We start from the raw sequence: 19,439 nt of genomic DNA on the forward strand, positions 1-19,439 counted from the left end.
ATATCCTTCTAGAAAGCTCTTTTTATAGTATACTTTTTGCTTAAATCAGCTAGAGGCGATTATTATTGCTTGTAACTGAAGAGCTAAAACTAATAAACTAATTTCCAAGGCTCAGTCCCCTGTCTCCACCCCCTCACTCTGTTTCCAGGCCCTGATTTCTGTTCGGCCAGCCTTCCTCTCCCCCATTATGAGGATCTGAGCCCTGCTTAGTGATAGGACCATGCCCTTGTTGACAGGCCTCCCAGACACTACCTGGCTTCTCACCTGGTCTCCTGGCTGTCATCTGACCCAGATTCCTTGTCTCTGTGACTTTCCCACAGGTCAGGTCACCCTGCTCCTTACTTGGGACCAAACTACCCCTTTTCCGTTATCACTTGGCTGGATCATGACTTGCTGTTACATTTCTTTCTTGCACACTGTGCCCTAGACACAGACTCAGCCACTTCTGCCCCAGGATCAATGCCCTCAGAATCTACCAAACCCCAGTAGGAAAGACTAATTCTAGAGCACAGCATGCACCCAGCTGCTCCTTCCCGCTGCAAGTATTGTAGTCAGACTGGCCCCATCATAGCATGTGACACACACATGGATGTCTGATGGTTCAGGGTAGCAGTACACAAGCAGAAGCTAGTCTCTTTCCAACCCAGAACTTTTTAATTAAACAAACTTCTTGCTATATCCTAGAAACACAAATCCTTAAAGTATGAATGAGAAATGAAACTCACTGACAGAAAGGTTAGTGAGCAGGTTTTGTGCTTTTAGTTAGTTCAAATTAGCGAGGAAGGCATTCGATGGGGCAGTGTCCTAATCGCTGACCTCACTGGGGCTCATTTCAGCTTTGCAAACTGGTTGAAATGAAAATTCAATGTGTTTCCTGTTCTCAAATTTATCCGTCACTCCAACAGGCTCATTACAATTGCAGGAGGTGCAGACGAACCACCCGGGGTGAGCCGCCGACTCCAGCATGTTTCGGGAGCCCACCTGAGCCCTATAAAAGATGAAGGGCCGGCGTGCTGATTCCTTTTGGGCAGCCAGCTTCATCAGTTTCTTCTTCTGTGAGGTAAAAGGGATTAATTAGATAGCACAGGCTTTGAGAGGGAGGAAAACACAGCACATGTGCTCATCCTCCAGGCCTTTACACAGGAGAGGAGGAAAAGAGAGAAGGCAGATGGTCCTTGGGGAAGATGACGTGTCAGCCTTGGTACTGGTATTTAAGGGATGATAAGCAATCATGCCCTCTTTTCCAGGCCCTCTTGTCCCCTAGATTAAAAATAAATTGAGAGAGAGATGTAAGAGTCAGATGGATACCAAAATCTCAGCTCTACAGTTTTTAAAATTAGTTTAGAGAATATGGCTTAGATCTGTATCTAACTGAGCTCCCTAAGATTTCTCCCCTCAAGTGAAAGGATGCTCCATCCAGGACTAAATTTACAGGGCAGACACACTGCCCTCCAAGTGCTCCCTCACACCCTCCTACCCTGCAGCAGCACGCCAGGGTCCTGGCCCAATTGTGTTGCTTGCCACATGGAGGGCCACAGCAGGAAGGGAGCGCCGCCCACCCAGGGCCAGGACCAGTGGGCCCAGGAGAGGAGAACGGGTGCTCAGCTCCTTGTTGTCTCCCCGCTGTGAGGAGTCTCTCATCCTTCCCTAGAAGGGGCAAGGAACAAGAGAAGAAGGTATGGGGCTCTTCTGCCTGGTGCCTCCAGAAAGGTGGATGTCCCTGTTACATTGGCCAAGATAAGAGTTTGCAGGAAAGCGAGAGGCATTGAGGATCTTGGCCTTTTACTTTGGGGTTAGCCAAAGGCACAGGAAATTGAGCTAGAACTCTCACCTTCAACTGAAGGGATGGATGACTTTGTCCTTTATCCTTGTCACAGTAGAGACAAAACTCCCCTTTAGAGACACCCAAGAGAATCGGACTTCCTTTCTCCGCAGAGGCTGAGCTCAAGGATGAGGCTAATGCAAAGAAGATCTCTGGAAAAAGACAGTCAGAACAATGTGTGGGTTCTGAGAGCAGGGAAAGATCTCTCCTGTCTGCTGGGGTTTCAGGCCTGATGCGCAGTCCCTCTCCCCTTGACTCTGTAGTCCACTTCTCCCTCCATCACACTGGTTTAAGCTTCCTCTTCTTCCAATCTAAGTGTCTGCCTCCTTCTTTTTTTCCTGCCCTTCCAGAAAGACTCCTTTCAGATCGGTCATTGCTAGAGACCCTTCTTCTGATGCCCTAGTCCCTGGGGCCTCTCCTTCCCACTTCCACCACCTGCTGGAGATGAAGCTTGGTATAGCATGGAGTTGAGCCCATCTAGCGGGAGGCCTTACCCCTGCTGGATGGGGACAGAAAACACAGCCAAAACTGAGAGTCACCTGGGCGTATGTAGTTTTTATCTGGAACTGCTATGAGATTCCCTGAGTCCAGAACCAGTACTTTGTGATCCTGGTCGTGAATGCTGAATTTCTTCGGGTTTAAGTTCTTCACCTTTGGACCTAGATCAATATCACCAGATATCAACACCTCACATTGAAAATAGAAGACTCAGCCCTTTCTTCCCCACATCCAAGGGCCCCAGCCCTAGCTCTCCACCCTGCCTGTGGGCTCAGACATCACAGCCACTGAATATTTCTTCCACTCCCTGGCTTTCTATCTTGCTGGGACAAGCAATTAAGCATTCTGTGCAAGCACATGGGTAACAGATTTGGACAGATAGATTGAAATCCCAGCTCTGCTGTAGGACAGAGAACAAGTTACTAAATCTCTCCAAACCTCAATGTCCTCATCTGTGAAATGAGAGTAATAGCAGCACCTACTTGAGAGAGGAGTTATGAGAAATAAAATGCTTACTCAAATAAGTAGCACTTAGCCTGAGCAAAGAAAATGTCTGGCCTATAAAAAGGACTTTGTATAATCATTGTTTTTCTTAACTCTCTTTTGCACCCTCTGACTGGAGGCATCATTCCATCAGCAGTGCCTAGAGTGGGACAGATCCCTGCACTGGCCAGGCTAAGGGAGCGGTGATGGAAGAGTTGGGAGGGATGGAGGCAGGAAGCCCCCAGGAGCCTAGCATGGTGCAAGGCTGAGCTGGAGCTTTAGTGGCTCCTTTGAAAAGCCACAAATCTTGCACCTGGCCCTGGAGGAACAACTTCTAGCGGCAGGACCAGCCACAACAGTGCTCAGAGGGTTCTTAGGGCATGGGCTCCTATCAACTCATTTGGGCCAGGCCTGCCTAGAGTAGGGTCTTAAAAGGGAACCTTCCCTCCTGGCCTCTGATTGGATAAGTGACCCTCACCTCCGCAAAGAGCTCAGGCACTTGTTTGATAAAGGGCAGGGGCCCCCATGCTGGGCCAGTGACTGTCAAGAATGGGTGGGTGGCTGGAAAATGGCAAATGTGACAATATGAAAACACAGTAACCACCACACTATGTGAAGCTATAATATGGGTATCTGTGATAGGCAATTCTAATGTAGAGAATAATTCTAAGGTGTCATTATCTTCCCATGCCATAAGCACATGGCCTCTGTCTGGGTTTCTCACTGTAGAATGTCCTCCTGGTCTCCTCATGCCCAAAGAGTGGGGAGGACTCCTCCTGTAACACCGGCTTTCCTGCCACCTCCTCTCTGCAGCCCTCCTCAGCCCCCTCTGCACATGATAGCTTGCTTTCTGGTGCTGCAGTGCTCTGCACTCATCAGTGGTACCTGCACACAGGTATTGGCATCCTTGTCTTGCTGCCCTATAGCACTGTAAGCTCCCCAGGAGCAGGCTTCCTATCTGACTCACCTGTGATCCTCCACCTCCCACCCTGTAGTGCCCCAAGCATCGTGGACACTCTTAGTGTCTATGGAAGAGATGACTGGTCCCAGGCAAGATCCTAAGTAACTCCCCAATGATATGGGGTCAGATGAGATCCATGGTTCTCAGCCCTGCCTTACATCAGAATCTCCTCAGGAGCTTTTCTGGGCCCATCCCAGACAGTCTGAGTTCATGGAGCAGGTGCAGGTTGACTGAGTCACTGAGCTAGCTGAACTCTAAGCCTTTCCATTTCTCACACTTTAATGTGCAAGAAATCACCTGCGAACTATGGTTCAGTAGGTGTGGGTGGTGCCAAGGCTCTGTCTTTCTGATGCACTCCCAGAGCTGTGGGTGCTGCTGGTCTGAAGACACCCTTTGAGTGGCACGGCCTAAGGCTGTGGCTCTCAACCCTGGTGCACACTGGCAATCACCTGGTGGGTAGCATTTTAAGACCATGGATACCTGGGCCTCACACTACTGAGATTCTCATTCAGTTAGTCCAGGGTGAGACTGGAAAATGCTATTTTTAAGAAGCTACTTTTCTAGCACCATCATTTTACTTTGTACCTCTTCAGTGCTTCTTAAAGCTGTTCTTTCCTTTTGTTTCTATTTCCCTCCTATCACAGCCTGACATAGGATCTCAGCGTCTCACACGCAGACTAGTTCACTGTCCTCTTAAGTGGTCTTCGTGCTCATCATCCTTGACCACAAATCTTTCTCAAGGCCACTCTGAAGGTGTGAGTGGTCTTAAGGTGCTGGCAGTTTTCTATAGGGAAGTTGTACTCCAACAGCAGCAGTAACATCAATGCCAGCGCCAGCTTTAGGGCACTAGTAACTTTCTGTAGGGCAGTAGCTCTCAGACTTTCAAGATGCATCATGATAACCTGGAAGGCTTGTTAAAGCAGCCCCTAGAGCGTCAGCCCCCTAAGTTTCTGATGCAGGAGGTCTGTGGTGGGGCCTGGGAATCTGTATTCCTAACACTTCTAGGCGCTGATGCTGCTGACGTTTGAGGACCAGACTTGGAGAACCACTTCCCCCAGATTTGAAGGAGATCCCAGCCCTGACAAGGAGAAGTCAGGACAGGCCCGACAGAGAGGCATGTGTGCTTGGTTCTACCTGGAGTAGACACAGTGCAGATCCAAAGCCAGCAATGGTGTAACTACAACAAAACTAAAACATCAAAGGTAACTGCAGCAGCAGCGGTGGAGCAGCGACAGCAGCCTCCCCTACTGTGCCAGGCACCCTTACACACCTAGTCCCATTTGGTCCTCTCTGCCATTTTACCAGTGAGGCTCAGTATTCACACATTAGCCTGCGCTAGAGCTGGGGCTCAGGCTGAGGTCTCCTGACTCTTTCCTGAGAAGAGGAGGTGATGGGAGCCTTAAGCCTGAGTCAGGCAGGCAGATGTTATAGTACCTTTAAATTTCCACATCTGTCACTTAGTACCTGTGTCACCTAGGGCAGGGAATCTCCACTGTCTGTCTCGGTTTCCACATCTGAAGAGTGGTAATGTTAACAGTTTCCTATTAGGGTTTTGTGGTGTTCAAATGGCAGCATGAGAGGAAGGTTCAGGCTCTGAATGTGCCGCCCTGAGCCCTTAGTGGTGTGGGTGTCCCTGCACACCCACTGGCCACATGGCTGTTTGTCATCAGTGCTGGGAGGAGGTCTGTGTCTCCAGTCTCTTGACTATGGTCAGAAGAGGCACCCGGAAGGTTCCCAGGCACAAACTCTTCCTTGCCGTGTGCCTCTTAGCAGGTGAGCATCACCTGCCCCTCCCCGGGCTCATCTTCCCAGAGTTATCTCCTAATGGGATTTGCTTCCACAAAGGAAAGACTTCAGCCCCATCCAGCACCCTTAGGTGTCCCCAGTCTACAATTCCCCCACCCTCTAAGAGGGCCCAATGACTCCATCCCCCATCCCCACCCTCGCACCTCAGCCACCCCCATCACCTCACCCCAAGGCCTTACTTGTGTGAACAAAATTCGTGGCAGGGAGGCTTGGACCTGGTTCCAGGGGGCTTCCAGCTGGGTCTGCAGTCAGACGCAGTGAGGTTAAGCATATGCAATTTGGATTTTCCAAGGATTTAGGGGTATCAAGGACCATTTAATTCCTTCTTCTGTGCATGTGCTGAGAAATACTAGAGCAGCATGATAGTAATGACATTAAATCATAGCTTCCCTTTTCAAAAACATAGAATAGAGATGAACTGGCTCAGGAGTTTGGCCTCTGGCATGTTACAGGTCTCTCCCTTCACACCTCAGCAGACAATCATTTGGGTCAAAAGCCTCCTCCTATTATCCCCCATGGGCAACACCCAAATGTGTTCCTCATGGAATACTCAGATGCCCTGTGCCTGGGTCATTTTTTCAACCCAGCCTTAGAGAGTCGCTTCTCATTGGAGGCTTCTCTTCCACTTGGGAAGGTTGGGAGGGAAGAGGTGCATTTTGAAGGATATGCAACCATCCAGTTGGCAAACAGGATGCTAAAGCCCCAAATCTGTAGGTGAGGACGATCGTTTTATCTACCACCTGATGTGCCTGGACACTGAAGAAAAGCTTCCTTTTCCCTTCCAGAATTTCTCTTGTCTAGTTATTTGTCCAGGGAAATTTGAAAGTTCACTTACTGTGCAAGTCAGCAGGAAACAGCTAGGTCTGTGCACAGCACCTAGCAAAGTCCTGCTCTAGGAATTACACTTTGGCCCTGAGGTGGATTTCTACAAGAACCTTACCTTCTAAGCAGCACTGGGGTTCATCTTTTTCCCAGTCTTCAGAGCCCATTTTCACTCCTGAGTTCTCCCCCACAAAGGACATTTTCAACATTGAGTTATTATTCAACAGAAAATGGAATGAAGTCTAAGACCTAAGGAGATAGAAAGGGAACCAGTTATGGCAGCTGCTGACCCCAGGACACCTTGCTGGATGACCCTAGTGCTGAACAAACCACTGGCCTTGCCCTCTAGTTAGAAATGCTCACTGCATCCAGAAAGGCACCAAGGGGCCCGACCATGCTCTCCTGTCTATCATGCCTTCAAAGCAGAATTTTCCAAACCGTGAGTCACAGTGCCAACATACAGGGTGCAATAGCATTTTTGTGGATCTTGGCATTTTATAAAAATAAAATAAAAAAGTTAAAAGTGCGTTGCTCTAGTCTTGGGGCTGGCACACTACGGCCTTTGGCAAAATCTGGTCCCTGACTGTTTTTTTAAATAAAGTTTTATTGAAACACAGCCATGCTCTTGTTTACATATTGTCTCTGGCTGCTTTGAGGCTAGAATAGCATGGTTAACTAGTTGAGAGATCATCTGGCGAGCAAAGCCTAAAATACTTACCATCTGACACCTTCTATAAAAGTTTGCTGAGTCTCTGCAGTAGCCTAATCTTTGCCTAACAAAAAGCAGTTGCTCTGCAACCTCTTTTCATGAAAATCTAAGCCACCAAACGTCCCCGGAGGCTCAATCCCTAATATTTTAGGATAGGATTGACTCACATGACTGGCTTCATTGGGAGGGGTTGGAGGATATATATTTATATATATAAATTCTGCACACCCTATCTCAGTTGACAAAGAGCTTTCCACAACATCAGCCCAGGCCAACATAGGACAGAAGTGGAGCAAAAATTGGTATTCCCATTTACAGATAAAAAATCTAAAGTTAAGTGACTTGTTCAGAATCATATCACTTCTAAGACTGCAGAGATAGGCAGCTTGTGTACAAACCCAATCCTTTGAGAAAGGTTTAGGAGTGAGACAAAGGGAACTAAATTGTTCATGCAAAAAATAAAAATGACAAGGAAGGGCTTAAGGACTCAACAATAAGGACGGTGAGGAGGAGCAGGTGGGTAGAGCTGATGGGTCTTTAAGAACAGGGAGATCTGCTATTTGATTTTAACCTGTTTGTGGTTTGGCAGTATCCCTGAATACAGGAAGCACAACTGCCTTTGTCATGTTGGGGTAAATCAAAGGACACAAAAAATTAGAGGCACTTGACAGAGAATTTGGCAGCCAGAACATCAAAGCAAAAGATGTCTGGCAGAAATGTAGGCATCCAAAGACATATAAATATACTGTGGTGCAGCTGAAGGATGGAAGGATGCTCACAGCCTAGAGGACCTGGGGCCATCCCTGGGGGGTACTCATGAAATCTGCTGCCTGTATTAAGGTAACTGCAGGGAGCTTTCACAGAATTCCCTGAAGAAGCAGTACACACGGCCATCTGAAATCCATCTCTTTGCACTCAAAATCTATTCCCAAGGACCAATATTTTCTAGACTCTGAAGTCAGTCTTCTGAGCCTTCAGAGAAGGAACTAGCATTTCCAGGGTTTGTGGGTTTCCTAAGCTAGTGTCTGCTTGGCCCTCCAGCAATGCCCTACTTGTTAGTAGAAGCTCTCCTGGGAGACAGCAGGCTGCTACTGGGGCTGAGAGCAAGGTGTTCTGGGCAGGTCTCAGAGATCATATTTAAAAATTCAGATGTGCTTCCAGTGGGGATAAAAAGCAAGGGTCTAGATGGCCAGATGCTACTCTACTTCCCCATCCATGCCTGTTGGCCTCGAAAGCCAGCACAGGAGGACCACCTACCTGGGCCAGTGATCCTTGTGGTCTGTGGCTCTGTCTTGGACTCCTGGAGCTTTGTTTGCCTTCAGTTCTCAGGATCCTTTACTGGAAGGAGCTAGGTCTGGTACTCATTTGTAATCAACAGTCTGTGAGTGGCTATACAAATATGACACAGTATTCCTTTAGCCAATAATAAATAGCATCCTCAGTTATCAGTCATCACTCATTTCCTGCTATTTTCCATGCCAAGGGTATAAACAAATTCCTGTGGGGGTAGTGCCACTCTGCTAAGGACTGTGCCATACCCATTCAACACATTTCAAGGCACTTGTGATAGATCAGGCTTCCAGTCCAGTCCAATAATAGAGGTATAGAAAACAGAGGAGAGTAAAGGAAAGAGGGCACACAGGGTTTAGATCAGCCAATGAGCCTGGGAGGTTCAAGGAAGCCCTTGTTTTCATGATGGTTCTTTGCCCCAATTCCAGAGTTCGTGCAAGTGGAGTCCCCATGTCCCAGAGAAAAATGTCCTCTTTTCATGTCCCCTTCCAGGTACACTCCGGGATGCACTATACCTCTTCTATGTCCCCTCTTCTTCAAAGGTGACATGCAAAGGGACCTTCCTTGATCGAGCCCTCCAAGGACTAGCTTCCTTCTACAGCCCATTAACTATTTACCTGCACTTCCTTGCATTTTTCCATTGCATTTGCCCTTGTCAGTTACTGTGTATGGCTATGTTTTACAACATCACACACAGCTGGTCAGTATGAGGGGAAATCCACATAACCAATTAAGGTAATAGCTTCTGGACCACCACCAGCAGCATGTCAATAACACAGGAACAACAGGCCAGCACAATAGTCAACCACCGTGCTCTCACTGTGCCAGATCTGGGCTCAGCCCATTTATTTCTTTTTCTCCAACCAAATCCTCTGATGACCCTGGGGGTAAATACCATCCTTCCTGTTTTACAGACAAAAGGTAGCGCAGTTTAGAGAGATGTACAATTTACCCAAGATCACATCCTTAATTAGTGGAAGAACTATAACCCAAGCCTTTCTGAGCATGCTGCAGCCTCATCTCTTAAACTTCACTGAAGACTGTGGTCTCATCCTCTAGCCTTTCTTCACATACACATTTATATAACATATAAATATAGGAGTGTGTCTGACAAATTATTTTGTAAGATACATTTCCTACTTAATGTATCTTGCCTTTTCTACTCAATATGATATCTCAAACATCGCTCCATTTCATCAATACTTTTCTACAATAGTATATCTAATTACTGCAAGGCATTCCATTATTTGTCTAAAGACCTGAAAAAATGTTATTCCCTTGATGGCTAGAATAAAAATCCCTGATTTGTCTGTTAAATTCCCAGTAAGGAGACACATATCTTTAGAGAACTTCTTGATAAATCTCTTGGGATGGGATGAGATTGTGAAGGAAAAGAGGAAGTAAAAATTTTAAAAAGTCAAAACAAACACTAACTTATCTTCTAAGAAGGTGGTTGGGGTAACTGTAGGCACTTCTGTGGTGCTGACTTCTGGAATGAATGAGGATGTGAGTGTGGGGGCAGCAGGCCATTGCTCTCAGGACAGGGAAGATGGAGATGCAGGGAGGCTGCCGTGTTGAGGTGGTTACAATAGAGACTTGTAGAGATTCAGCCAAGTGGTTCCAGAAAGGAAGGGAAATGAGAGAGAAGAGTTTGTCTTTAATAGGGGGTGCTACATAGTGTAGTATGGAGTATTCATAAACTCTTGCCTTTATTGCCCCATATAAAACCTTAATAAGTTTGATTATCTGTACCAATGCTGATACACAAGGGACACTGTTTGTTTGTAAGAGGTTGAAGCTCGAGAGAATAAGGGGCAGCTAACTTGTATGTCACATATGGACAGATCATAGTTTAATCCTCAATTTTCAACATTTGAGTTATTTTCACTTTTACACTATTATATGTATGAGATACATATATATACACATATGCATACATAATTCTGTGCTTAATATGCTTGTACAAATCTTTGCGTATATCATTGATTACTTCACTAGGATACATTCCTACATGTGTAAGTGCTAGGCCAAAGGACATACATATTTTATTTTATATACTTTTTAAATTTTTCTATCTTACAATGATTTTTAAGGACTCCAATTTATTGAAAAACAAATTCACTTTTCTAACTACTCACTGCAGAGGTAGTCACCATTCAGACTTTTGACAGGTAGCTGAGTTCCTGTGTGTATGTTTCTGTAGTATGTGTATATTTGGGGAGATGCATGTATACTTTGTGTATGTATGTTTTGTACATATGTATTTTCATGCCATGTCTGGGGTTGAGAGGTGAGGCCAGCTGGACTTCCTGGGTCCAGTGGGGACTTGGGGAACTTTTCTGTCTTACAAGGGGATTGTAAAACGCACCAGTCAGCACTCTGTAAAATGCACCAATCAGCAGGATTCTAAAAGTAGCCAATCACAGGGAGGATTGAAAAAAGGGCACTCTGATAGGATGGAAACAAAACATGGGAGGGGCCAATAAGGAAGTAAAAGCTGGCCACCCCAGCCAGCAGCAGCAACCCTGCTGGGGTCGCCTTCTGGGTTGTGGAAGCTTTGTCCTTTTGCTCTTCACAATAAACCTTGCTACTGCTCACTCTTTGGGTTCGTGCCATCTTTAAGAGCTGCTAACACTCACTGCGAAGGTCCACGGCTTCATTCTTGAAGTCAGCAAGACCACGAACCCACTGGCAGAATCTATCTCTGGACACAGGTTTGTGGGCATGTTTGGTGTGTGTTGTGTGTATATATTGTGTGTGTGTTGTGTGTTGTATGTGTTGGGGGTATGTATGTTTTTATGATTTTGTGTGTGTGTTATGTGTGTGTTGGGCGGGGAGAAAGGCCTTTGGTTCCTTTGCATCCACAGCAAGAGACAGGGCTCAGAGTGACTAGCGATTTGCAGTTGATTTATTTACATGAAAAATATCTCCTTTTGCACTTTAGGCCAAAAAAAAAAAAAAAAGGTGCAGTAGAGCAATGCCCCTCCATTTGAACCAGCCTCCCGCGTTCAAGATGGCAGATGTGCTGAGAGACATCCAGGAGTTGTTTTATGAGGATTACCAGATGACTCTGGAATTCCAGTCATTCCCAAGGATACTCTCTTGATATTTCTTTTTTTTATTATTATTATTATACTTTAAGTTTGATATTTCTGAACAGATTAGACCCCACTGAGAGATTCCACCTTTAAAGAAATTCAAGTGGCCTCTTTGCAGCAAAGCCAGGTAAGCTGACAGGAGGAGACAGACAGCACGTGCTGCCAGGCATTCCCTTCATCAGACACCAGCTCCTACCCAGCATGGGAAGCCAGGGTCCTGGTCACTGTGCGGGGCTGAGGCTGCTGCTCCTTGGGTGACACAGCAAAGAGCATGTATCCCCAGGTCACTGGCCATCCTCTCTGATATCAGACATTTTGGCATTTGGGACCCTCATCTGAAGCTTCTGGCAGCTCTGGGGGGGTGGGGGGCCTTGTTCCCCCATCTACAAGTTATTTCAAGAATTTACACCCATTTTTTGTTGTTATTTGGGCCGTAGGATGTGAGTTTTAACAGAGACGAGGGAAAACTCTCAAGAGAATGATCCAGATTCCTGGGAATCCTATGAGCCCTCCTCCACCTGACTAGGACTGCACTTTTAAAGCCTTCATTTGTGCAAAGGCCTTTGTGCTGACGTAGTAATACCCCATTCCAGGAGCTTAGGCCATGGCCTCCCATCTCGGCAGCATTTCTGGGTTAAGGGGCAGCCAGTGATTGCCCTCAATGCTTGAGACACTACAGGGTGGGAGGTGGAGGATCACAGGTGAGTCAAACAGGAAGCCTGCTCCTGGGGAGCTTACAGTGATGTAGGGTGGTGGGACAAGGACACCAATACCTGTGGGCAGGTACCACTAAGAAGTACAAAGCACTGCGACAACAGGGAGGAAACCTCCCTGTGCAGAGGGGGCTGAGGAGGGCTGCAGGGAGGAGATGGCAGGAAAGCCGGTGTTACAGGAGGTGTCCTTCCCACTCTGTGGGCATGAGGAGACCAGGAGGACATTCCACAGTGAGAAACCCAGGCAGAGGCCGTGTGCTTATGGCATGGGGGGAGAATGACACCTTAGAATTATTCTCTATATTAGAATTGTCTATCACAGATACCCATATTATAGCTTCACATAGTGTGGTGGTTAACTGTGTTATCATATTGTCTTATTTGCTATTTTCCGGCCACTCGCCCATCCTTGACAGTCACTGGCCCAGCACAGGGCCTTCCACCTTCCATCAAACAAATGCCTGAGCTTCTCACTGAGGGGTAAATTACCTGCCAGTAGGGAAGGATCCCTGTTATAATCCCTCTCCAGGCAGGCCTGGTCCAAATCAACTCCTAGGAGCCCACACCCTGGGAAATCCCCTAGCCACTGTTGTGGCTGGTCCTGCCAGCTGGAAGAGGTTCCTCCAGGGCCAGATGCAAGCTCTGTGGCTGTTCCAAGGAGGCTCTGCAGCACTAGCTCAGCCTTGTACCATGCTGGACTCCTGGGGATTTCTGTCTCTATTTATTCCTTCTTCACTCCTCCATTATTGCACCCTTGGCTCAGCCCATGCAGGAATCCATCCCATCCTAGGTATTTCTGATGATATGATGCCCCTAGTCAGAAGGTGCAGGAAAGATGTTTAATAATAACAACAATAATAAACAATTTGTTATTTTCTCAATGGTCAGGCATCTTGCTAAATGCTGTTCATTGAATAACTTTTTTAATTCTCAAAAACCCCTATTAGGTGGACCCCATTACAATCCTCACATCATGCATGAGAAGTCTGAGGTTTGGAAGGATTTTAAAAGTTGCTCTACGTCCCACACTAATAAGTGAGAGAGCTCAGATTTGTACCCATATCTGTCTAATTCCAGAGCCCAAGTTCTGACGCTCTCAGCAGTCTCTACTGTGACAAAGACGAAGGACAAATCCAACACTTTCTAGGGCTAAAGGCGAGTGGCTCAGGAAATAGTTTTTCTAGTGTTCTAGCTGAATGTCTCTCACTCACATTCAACCCAGAGTGGAAGGGTGTTTCCCTGGGAATCTGGTAAAACTGCCCAGTCTTCATGCAAAGGGAAGAGAAACTTGTCCTTTTTTTGCTTCCCACATTGTTTCCTTGGCCCAAAAGCTAGGAAGCCCTGTGATTGGCACGTACTGGGGAGAGCATCTTCATGCATGTGGCTCTGCCCCTTCCCCTCTGACTGTGGGGCTGGGCATTCTGAGGACGACTGTGTCACCTCCTGCCACTTCTCTCCTCCTGGAAGTACCCTGCACCAACCCAGATTCTGTTCTCTGGAGGTCTCCACACAAGTGTGGGCCAGTAATTCTCAGAATGACCCTATGCTGTGAGACTGAAACTCCCTCTTGGACAGCTAATCCCACAACCTGGCCTCAGTGGAGTGAGTAATAGGGAAGCCACCTGAGTATAGATCCATGACATATTCTATAGTCCAATATTCAAAGAATTGGAGCACTATTTGATAAGCACGAATTTGATTCCTGCCTCCTGCCTCCTGCAGCCTGCCTTATCGTAAGATGTTGTCATTTCTTATTACATATCCCAGCATGTATAGCAACAGGGATAGAAAGGCTAACTCTCTGCTTTAGGACTAGACATGCTCAAGGGGTTGGACGGTGCTGGGGAAACTGATCCAGCTGCAGATGCTCAGTGGAAACATTCAGTCTGATGCCCAGAGCAGAGTCCAAGGGAGTAAGGCAATGCATTGTCTTGGTAAGTATTCAATTGGGGAAAATGGGAGGGGTCCCACAGAGGTATGAGCAAATCCCATTAGGTGGAGGAGGGAGGAGTGCAATGAGGAATCTGGGTCAGGTGGTAGGCACTGGATGCTCCAGATAAGTGTACAGTCAGTATCTGCAAGGCCCATGAACAAGGACCAGGGGCCCAGTAATAGTAATGAGGTTTGGAAGATTAGCAACTTTTAAGGTGCCAAGATATTAGACAGTAAGCAGGACACAGCCCAGAACAAGAAACAGTAGGAAAGTGGAAGAAATTATGTGATTTCATGTTTACTGTAAGAAGCTTCTGGAAGTCAGTAAAGACATGGTTGCAATCCCCATCATTAGTGCTCTTATTAACAGCTTCTGAATGTCAGTCCGCTCATTTCAAGATTGCATTTTCCCACAATGTGTGTACCTAAATGTTTGGCGTGTTTTCTGCAGTTGTTAGGTTTGGTATTCTGTATATATTCATGAGGATCCTATTGATTAAAATGTATTGGTCCTATTGATTAAATGCTTGCTCTCCTTACTGCTCTCTTTTTATTTTTTTGATCATCTTAGTCTATCAACAATATAAGAGGTACATTAAGATCTCCCGTGTAATATAGATTTATTATTTTGATCTCAATTTTGGCATTATATATTTTGAGGCTATGTTATTAGTGAGCTCTATAATAATCCTCACTTCATGGATGAAAAATCTGAGGTTTGGAAGATTTAGAAATTAGCTGTATGTCTTACACTAATAAGTGAGAAAGCTCAAATTTGCACCCAAGGCCGGGCGCAGTGGCTCACGCCTGTAATCCCAGCACTTTGGGAGGCTGAGGCAGGCGGATCACGAGGTCAGGAGATCGAGACCACCCTGGCTAACACAGTGAAATCCCGTCTCTACTAAACCTACAAAAAAAATTAACCGGGCATGGTGGTGGGCACCTGTAGTCCCAGCTACTCGGGAGGCTGAGGCAGGAGAATGGCGTGAACCCGGGAGGCAGAGCTTTCAGTGAGCCAAGATGGTGCCACTGCACTCCAGCCTGGGGGACAGAGCACGAGACTCTGTCTCAAAAAAAAAAAAAAAAAAAATTTGCACCCAAGTCTAACTAATTCCAGAGCCAATTCCAATTTAGAATCGTTATATCTTCCTGGTGAACTGAAGCTTTTATCTTTAAGGAGACACCCTCTTTATCTCTACCAATGCTTATTGCCTTAAAGTCCACTTTGTCAGATACAGCTGCTTTGTTTTAATTAGTTTTTGTGTGGTATATCTCTTTCCATCCTTTTTCTTTCAACCTTCTCCATTCTTACATTTTAGATGTATTTCTTTTTTATTTTTATTTTTTTTTTTTTTGAGAGAGAGTCTCGCTCTCTCGCCCAGGCTGGAGTAGTGCAATGGCACGATCTCGGCTCACTGCAACCTCCACCTCCTGGGTTCAAGCAGTTCTCCTACCTCAGCCTCCCAAGTAGCTGGCATTACAGGAGCCCACCACCAAGCCCAGCTAATTTGTTGTATTTTTAGTAGAGATGAGGTTTCGCCATGTTGGCCAGGCTGGTCTCGAACTCCTGACCTCAGGTGATCCACCCACCTTGGCCTCCCAAAGTGTTGGTATTACAGGCGTGAGCCACCATGCCCAGCTGATTTTAGCTGTATCTCAAAAACAGCATGGGTTCTGTTTGCTTTCCTTATTCAGCTTTATAATGTAAATCATTTACATCAAACATCTAAAACACCATGGACTGTAAAACACAGCCATATTTTATGTATGAATTAAAAAGAAAACACCACCAATTAGTTCCTGAGACACACACCTTAATATCTCTGTGATGTGCATAAATCAATCACATCGGTTTCTCTGTACCTCAAAATTTCTTTCCTTAATTCTCAGAGATATGGCAATTTCTCTGGTTTTACATTCCCAGAAGCAAAGAAAAAGTACACAGCTTCTTCAAGTCATGAGTAGCTTCTTTTTTATAGCTCTTGGTGTTTGCAAAAAAGATTGGAATTGCTTCACTAATACTAAATTTTCATCCTGCTGCTCTGTTTCTATGACAAGTCAGAGGGCATCTTTTTGAAGACATTCTAAACAGCAGTTAAACTCAAAACATGTAATGACAATGACACACAAAACTCAACTGATGACCAAATGAAGAGTTCCAACCAAGTTGACACAAGCTGGCTAACAGAGCTTGTAATACACACAGCTTGGCATATGCCTCCCAATTTCAGAGAAGTAAAAATAGGAATAAATGTTTGCCCTTAAATCAATGAAATAGAGCATTTGGACTGAAAATCTACAACAGTTATAGTGTTTTCTATTCATTATTCTCATTCTTTTTCTTCTCCCCCTCTTGCTTTCTTTTGGTTTGAATATTTTCTATCATTTCATTTTTCTTCCTACTAGTTTGAAACTTATGCATTTATTTTCTATTTTTTAGCACTTACCTAAAATTACTCTGTAATCCATGGATCCTTAATTTATTTAAAAAACTAATGTTAATGAGTAGCTTTATTTTCCTCCCATCTAATTTAAGGCCCACAGAACACCTTCACTTACCTCAATCCTCTCCCAACTTATATACTTTTAATGTCATATATGTTAATTCCGTATACTTTTAAAACTTTCTAAAATAACATTATTTTATAGCATGAGTGTTCATTTACACTTTTGCGTATATTTAGAATTTTCTTTGCTGTTCGTTTCTTCTTCTATTTATGACTCCCCTCTGGGATCATTTTCCTTCTACTTGAAGTACATAGTTTAGAACTACACTATTCAATACAGTAGCCACTAGCCATATGTAGCTATTAAAGTTTAAACTAAGTAAAATTGAGTAATATTAAAAACTCAGTTCCTCCATCTCACTAGCCACATTTCAAGTGCTCAGCAGCCACATGTGACTAATGACTACTGTACAGCAAATATATAGAACATTTCCATCATGGCAAAGAGCTCTATTGATAGTGTTCATCCAGAGTTTCTGTTCCAGGACCAAACTGAGGGTTGGGCTGCTATTTCTCATGGCCCAGTAATGAGATGCAGATGAGCTGGGGAGGAAGAGAGTTTTTATTTCTGCAACAAGTTACAGGGAGAAGGCCTGGAAATTATCACCAGACCAACTCAAAATTATGACGTTTTCCAGAGCTTGTATATCTTCTAAGCTATGTGTCTATGTGTAAGTGTGCATTCATCTAAAGACATAAGTGATTAACTTCTTTTAATCTATAACTAAGGTCTGAGTCCAGAAGATCTTCCCCTGGAGCCTCAATAAATTTACTTAATCTAAATGGGTCCAGGTGCTGGGGTAATTACCCTTATCTTGTCCCCTGCTAAATCATGGAGGTTTGGGGAGTTCCTTCAGAGCACCAATAAACTTGTTTGTGGAGGCCTGGGGAGTTTCTTCAGACCCACAATAAAACTTGTTTAATCCTAAATGGGTCCTGTTAAGAATTCCTTCTTTATTTTGTCATATTTTAAGGCCCAGGCAAAACTCTTGATGGGCTTTTGTTACATTCCAGCCTTTGTATAAGGGTACCGGCTTTTAATATTTAACTTAACCACTTAGTACTGAAACAGTTATTATAGAGATCTGCATTAGTGAGACCTGGCCTGCCACATTTCCTTTTCTGAAGATCTTATGGTAGTGATCACCTTTGTGAAAGGAAAATAAATCTTGGGACCTCAAAATCACTAAGCCAAAGAAAAAAGTCAAGCTGGGAAGAATCCAACACTTAAATCCAACACTGCTAACTCATTCATCTCATTCATTCACTCATTCATTCATTTCATTTTCTTTCTTTTTCTTTTTTTTTTTTTTTTGAGATGAAGTCTTGCTCTGTCGCCCAAGCTGGAGTGCAGTGGATCTCGGGTCACTGCAACCTCCACCTCCCAGGTTCAAGCGATTCTCCTACCTCAGCCTCCTGAGTAGCTAGGATTACAGGCAACTGCCACCACGCCTGGCCAAGTTTTATATTTTTCATAGAGACGGGGTTTCACCATGTTCGTCAGGCTGGTCTCAAACTCCTGACCTCGTGATCCGCCTGCCTCGGCCTTGTTTACTTGAGGTACTGTCTAGATGCTGGAACTGAAAATGGTGAGCAAGACATCCCTACCCTTGAGGAAACTGTAATCTAGTCGGAAATACAGATGTCAATCCAAGTTTCACACAAGAAAATGTACAAAAACCCCTAGGACAAATGCTATGAGGGAGAGGTGCCCAGCACTCAAGGGCTTTTATTGGGGATGGAAGTGACTCTTGAACTGAGATCTAGGAGGATATGGTAGTTAACTAGCTCTAGCGTGGGGAGAGTTGCTTTCTCCTCTCTTTTGAGGTCATAATCAGTTTCTGTTATTAATGGTAGAACAAGCAAAAAAAAAAAAAGGAAAAAAGGCAGAGCAATGAGAACCTCTTGGGGAAGGCTGTGTCTCTGTATCTGGAAGGTTAATTTCTCTCACAGACACCTTATTTGTGCACCTTTTCGGTCATGCTCTCCTTCCACATGAGAGGAAAAGCATCACTGCCCCAGAGGCACAGAGAGCTCAAGACACCAATCTTTCTTTCCTGCCCCCATTCTCTGGCATACACAAAGCCAGTTTCCAGTCATAACAAATGAAACAAATTATTAATGACAGGCTATTTGCAAGGTGACGCTTTGGGCATACCCAGGGTATTCTACCACTCCGAACTCCTTCCTTGGAAATTTGAGAAGCTAAGCTGACTACTGGGCCTTAGACAGCCCAGAGCACTGCTTGGACCCTGTTTGCTCTCTCATACAATAGCCAGCCTCATCCCCATCTCTATACCATTCTTATCAGAAAAGAATAGCCAAAAAAGTAAGATTTTGTTTTTGTTTTCTTGAGGCAGCATTCTGCTTTGTCACCCAGGCTGGAATGAAGTGGTGCAATCAAGGCTCACTGCAGCCTTGACCTCCCATGCTCGAGTGATCTTTCCACCTCAGCTTCTTGAGTAGGTAGGATTACAGGCATGCACCGCCATGCCCAGCATTTTTTTTTTTAGAGAGATGGGGTCTCACTATGTTGCCCAGGCCAGTTTTGAAATCCTGAGCTCAAGTGATCTTCCCACCTTGGCCTCCCAAAGTGATGAGATTACAGGTGTGAGCCACTGCAGCCAGCCAAAAAAAAGGGGGGGGGGAAAAGCAAGGTTTCTTATTCCTCTTCCCTCATTTACCCATGAGTTGTGGTCAGTCTAAAATCTACCAAGGTAGAATTAGGAGATGGGAGAGTCATGAGCTCTTCTCAGTATTTCAAAAAGTCAGGAAAAATTACATAGTTAACCACATTA

The 19,439-nt window shown here is 45.2% G+C and overlaps 2 protein-coding genes across 10 annotated transcripts in view; both read right to left on the reverse strand.

The window, feature by feature from the left end:
• The window catches only part of IL36G (interleukin 36 gamma), a 218,476-nt gene that overhangs the window by 65,739 nt on the left and 133,298 nt on the right, over window positions 1–19,439 (reverse strand). The window lies entirely within an intron of this gene.
• Window positions 737–8,441, reverse strand: IL37 (interleukin 37). 4 transcript variants are annotated; one of them, XM_032177562.2, is made up of 6 exons: window positions 8,359–8,441; window positions 6,511–6,641; window positions 5,750–5,812; window positions 2,362–2,481; window positions 1,832–1,974; window positions 737–1,053 (listed from the first exon to the last, which is right to left on the reverse strand). In XM_032177562.2, the coding sequence occupies exons 2-6, from the start codon at window positions 6,599–6,601 to the stop codon at window positions 805–807; spliced, it is 666 nt and encodes a 221-aa protein (XP_032033453.1). In that variant the 5' UTR covers window positions 6,602–6,641; window positions 8,359–8,441; the 3' UTR covers window positions 737–804. The 4 variants fall into 4 exon arrangements, with proteins under 4 accessions (XP_032033453.1, XP_032033454.1, XP_032033455.1 ...); XM_032177563.2 differs by lacking the exon at window positions 5,750–5,812; XM_032177564.2 differs by lacking the exon at window positions 2,362–2,481.

Source organism: Hylobates moloch, unplaced genomic scaffold, assembly GCF_009828535.3.
Source record: "Hylobates moloch isolate HMO894 unplaced genomic scaffold, HMol_V3 SCAFFOLD_15, whole genome shotgun sequence".
Classification (NCBI taxonomy): Eukaryota; Metazoa; Chordata; class Mammalia; order Primates; family Hylobatidae; genus Hylobates; species Hylobates moloch.